The sequence below is a fragment of the Cystoisospora suis genome (genome assembly GCF_002600585.1).
Source record: "Cystoisospora suis strain Wien I chromosome Unknown contig_5248, whole genome shotgun sequence".
Lineage (NCBI taxonomy): Eukaryota > Apicomplexa > Conoidasida > Eucoccidiorida > Sarcocystidae > Cystoisospora > Cystoisospora suis.
Window position 1 is genome coordinate 24446 of NW_027158039.1, and position 3296 is coordinate 27741.

Genomic DNA, 3296 nt, shown 5'->3' on the forward strand with positions numbered 1-3296 from the left:
GTCAACGAACTAGCTAGCTATCCAACTAACTATTTGTGTCCGGCCAATTCTGAAGGGCCGTCGCCTAAAGGTAGATGGGCTCGCCTGATACAAAGTAAAGCACACATCGGAGACACAACCTCGATGCCATGCGGCTAGCGTTTCAGGGACCCGTAACACGTGTGCGAGCGTGTAGCAAGGGGGCCGGGGGGCAAAGCAGTGCTAGCACGTAAAGTCGTACTTTGGCTTGGTCGTACGCATGTGATAGAACAGTCATTCCCGGTGTCCTTTTCCTTCTTTTCAGCGGTCGGAATTGCGATTCGGTTATTCGAATGTGAATGGAGAGAAGCTTGGCTAACTTCGTGCTGTAGTGCTTCAAGGGGAAAAGCTCACCGGCTCAATCGCGCAGCGGCGACCGAGCTGTCGCTGAGTTGCTCGAGTCCCTTAATCGCGAGACACAAGCTTTCCCAAGTAGACTTAAGTCGACGACAGGATCGACAGAACGTACTACCGCTTATGTCCTTAGTCATCTCTATAATGCAGACACTGACGCACGACATCCCTCTGATCTCGCTCCTCTTTTCCTGTTGGCGACTGCTACGGTCAGCATACTCGCTATCGTCGTCGTAAGAGAAAGCACCCGCCATGATGCCACGCCCTTTTAGCGTTTCTTCACTTCACGGGTTTTTCTTGCGTAGAGAGCTATCAGATTGCCACCTCTTGGTCGATCTTTACTATAGGAGCCACCGACATTCATACACGCCAGCTAGACAAGCACAGCTCTTAACCAACTAGGGTCAAAGTCCCCTGATTCCGAAGACCTAGCTGTGACAACCTCGGGTGTCATTGCAGTAATCCTTTCTCTCTAATACTTTTCATTGCCTTTCCCTTTTTCCGTTTTTCGCCTTTTCCTCTCACCTTTCTTTCTTCTTTGGAAACAAGAAATCAGCTTGGAGATGTAGACTCCTTTAAGAGTGCCAGCCAGCATACGTCCCTGCTCTCTCTTCACCTTCTTAGGAGTCGAAGGAAAATGTTTACTATTTCATTTCTTGTCTCTCATCTTTCGTGCCTTTATCTGGCCAGGTTGTTCTGAAATAAAAGAGCAACATACGATAAGAGGATGTGAGAGGAACCATGGAAGATGAGAATAGCCCTTTCCCATACACTCCTGCATCATCAGCTGCACATACGTCAAACTTCTTCTTCTTCTTAACCCCATTTTAACTGATCAAAATGCCCTCCTCCTCTTCCCAACAGAAGACAGGCAAGAGTCCTCCGGCTAGTTCTTCCAATGCGTCTCGGGAGAACACTAACCATGGAGGAACATCATCGTCAGCTGGTAAGACACCCAAGACACCATCGACAGTAGCTAGTCACGGACGAAAAGGAGGAGGAGGAGATGGGCACCCACAACAAAGAAGAAAGGCATCTCTAAATAAGAAAAACGAGAGCGAGTCTCTTTCGGAAGATGAAGTTCGCCGAACTACTACAACAACGGCGACGACCATCCCTCCAGCTGCATCGACTACCACGACTGTCTCGTCTCTCTCTGTTGCTGGAGGAGGAGGAGGAGCTGGGTCTATAGGGGAAGATGTTGCATCAGGAGATCTGAAGAATGAACTCCATTCGAAACAAGGTGAAGGGTCAAGTGAGAAGGATGGAGTAGATCTTTCCACGTTGCCACAAGATCTACGTGGAAGGGATTCTTCAAGCTGTGAAGAGTCTCTGAAGGAGACGAAACTGCCTCAAGAGCTTCCACAAGATCATTTAGAATCCTCTTCTCTTTCCACGGCTCTTCTCGATACAACATCCCGATCTTCATCCACGCTTTCCTTCTATGAACGTATGACATCAAATTTAAGAGAGAGAGCTACGAATGCCCTTGAGATTTCAGACAAACGATGGCAAGAGAAAGATGCGGACTTTGATTCTCGTGTGAAAGAAGAAAGCTTGCATGCAAGGGAGGAGCTCAAGGACCGACAAGAGAAGTTGAATGAGCTACAGGAAGTCCTTGAAGAACGTCTTAAGCAGCAAATCAGATGGCGAGAAAAACAGCGGAGTCGTCTACAGCTCTATCAGGAATACCTTCAACGAGAACAGCAAGCTCTTTCAGCAGGAGAAGGGGGGGAAGGCGGAGGAGATATGACAGGAAGAGGTGAAGAAAGACCCCTCCTCGAAGGCAATGGAGATAATACGACTAAGAAAGATAACAATACAAAGTCCGGAGTGTCGAGCTCAACTCTCATGCTGACGAGAGGTATAAAGAAAGGAAAGAAGAGCCCCCTAGGCGCCAGTGGAAATCCGATCACAACCACCACAACTCCTGCAGGCATAGTAGCAGGAGGAGGAGGAGGACAAGGCGTAGGTGTCTTTTCACCCTCGAGGGAGACGGCTAATACAACAGAAAAGAAGGCTGTCGGTAAAGCGGCGACTATTGTCGGAGGAGTAGGAGGAGGGGGGAAAGGAAATAAGAAGAAGGGAGTTGAAGAAGATGAGAAAGAGAAGAAGAATACCAGCCATGCTTCTGCTGGTCGTCTCATGAGAATTGCTTCTACCGTGGATGGGAATGAAGAGGTCATAGGCGGAGTAGCAGGAGGAGGAGGATATGAAGAAGATCTTCGAGGAGGTCTGTATGAAGGAATGACTCCGACAGATTTCTTCTGCTTAGATGATGAGGATGCCGAAGAAGAAGAGGAAGATAATGAGGACACACAGGAGGAAGAACAGGGAGAAGAAGGAGAACAACAGAATGGAGAGAAAGAGAAAAAGCATTTGAAGGAGACGGATAGTGATAAGACAACTCGAGAGGGAGCACTGAAGAAGAAAAAGAAGAAGAAAGAATACGATGAAGCGTCGACAAAGAAAGCATTAGATGAGAATATACATGAAGCGCAGTCCATTATCAAAGATATGCGTAACATACTCTTCCATCTTATTACATCTCTTGAAGATATCGAGGTCAGACCCCTCCGTAGGCAAAAAGAAGGAGAAATTCACAGTTCTATACACCCGGAAACTCTCGCCATACATCTATTTCTCTGGCTCAAGTAGAGCCTACCTATATATATATATATATGCGTACCTTCTTGAATAGGAAGAGAGAGAGAGAAAACATCCGACTGAAGACTTATACACTCACGCCGAGATTTAGATCCCCCCTCGTCTCGATTTCTGCTTGAGGTGTGGCCGCACTCTTAACGGACATGAAGAACGTACAGATAACGCAATGGCGAGATTACAGAGAGAAAGAAAGGAACGAAGAAATGCTTCCCGAAGAGGATCAGAACTCTTGCATGCACACTGTGTACTTCATGGTG

At 47.4% G+C, this 3296-nt stretch overlaps 1 protein-coding gene across 1 annotated transcript; it reads left to right on the forward strand.

Annotated features, from left to right (window-relative positions):
* Positions 1-266: 266 nt before the first annotated feature.
* Positions 267-3008, forward strand: CSUI_009038 (uncharacterized protein; the record flags this gene model as incomplete). Its single annotated transcript, XM_068069157.1, has 1 exon — positions 267-3008. A coding segment is annotated over one exon (342 nt), but the record flags the coding sequence as incomplete, so codon positions are not given.
* Between the last annotated feature and the right edge of the window lie 288 nt (positions 3009-3296).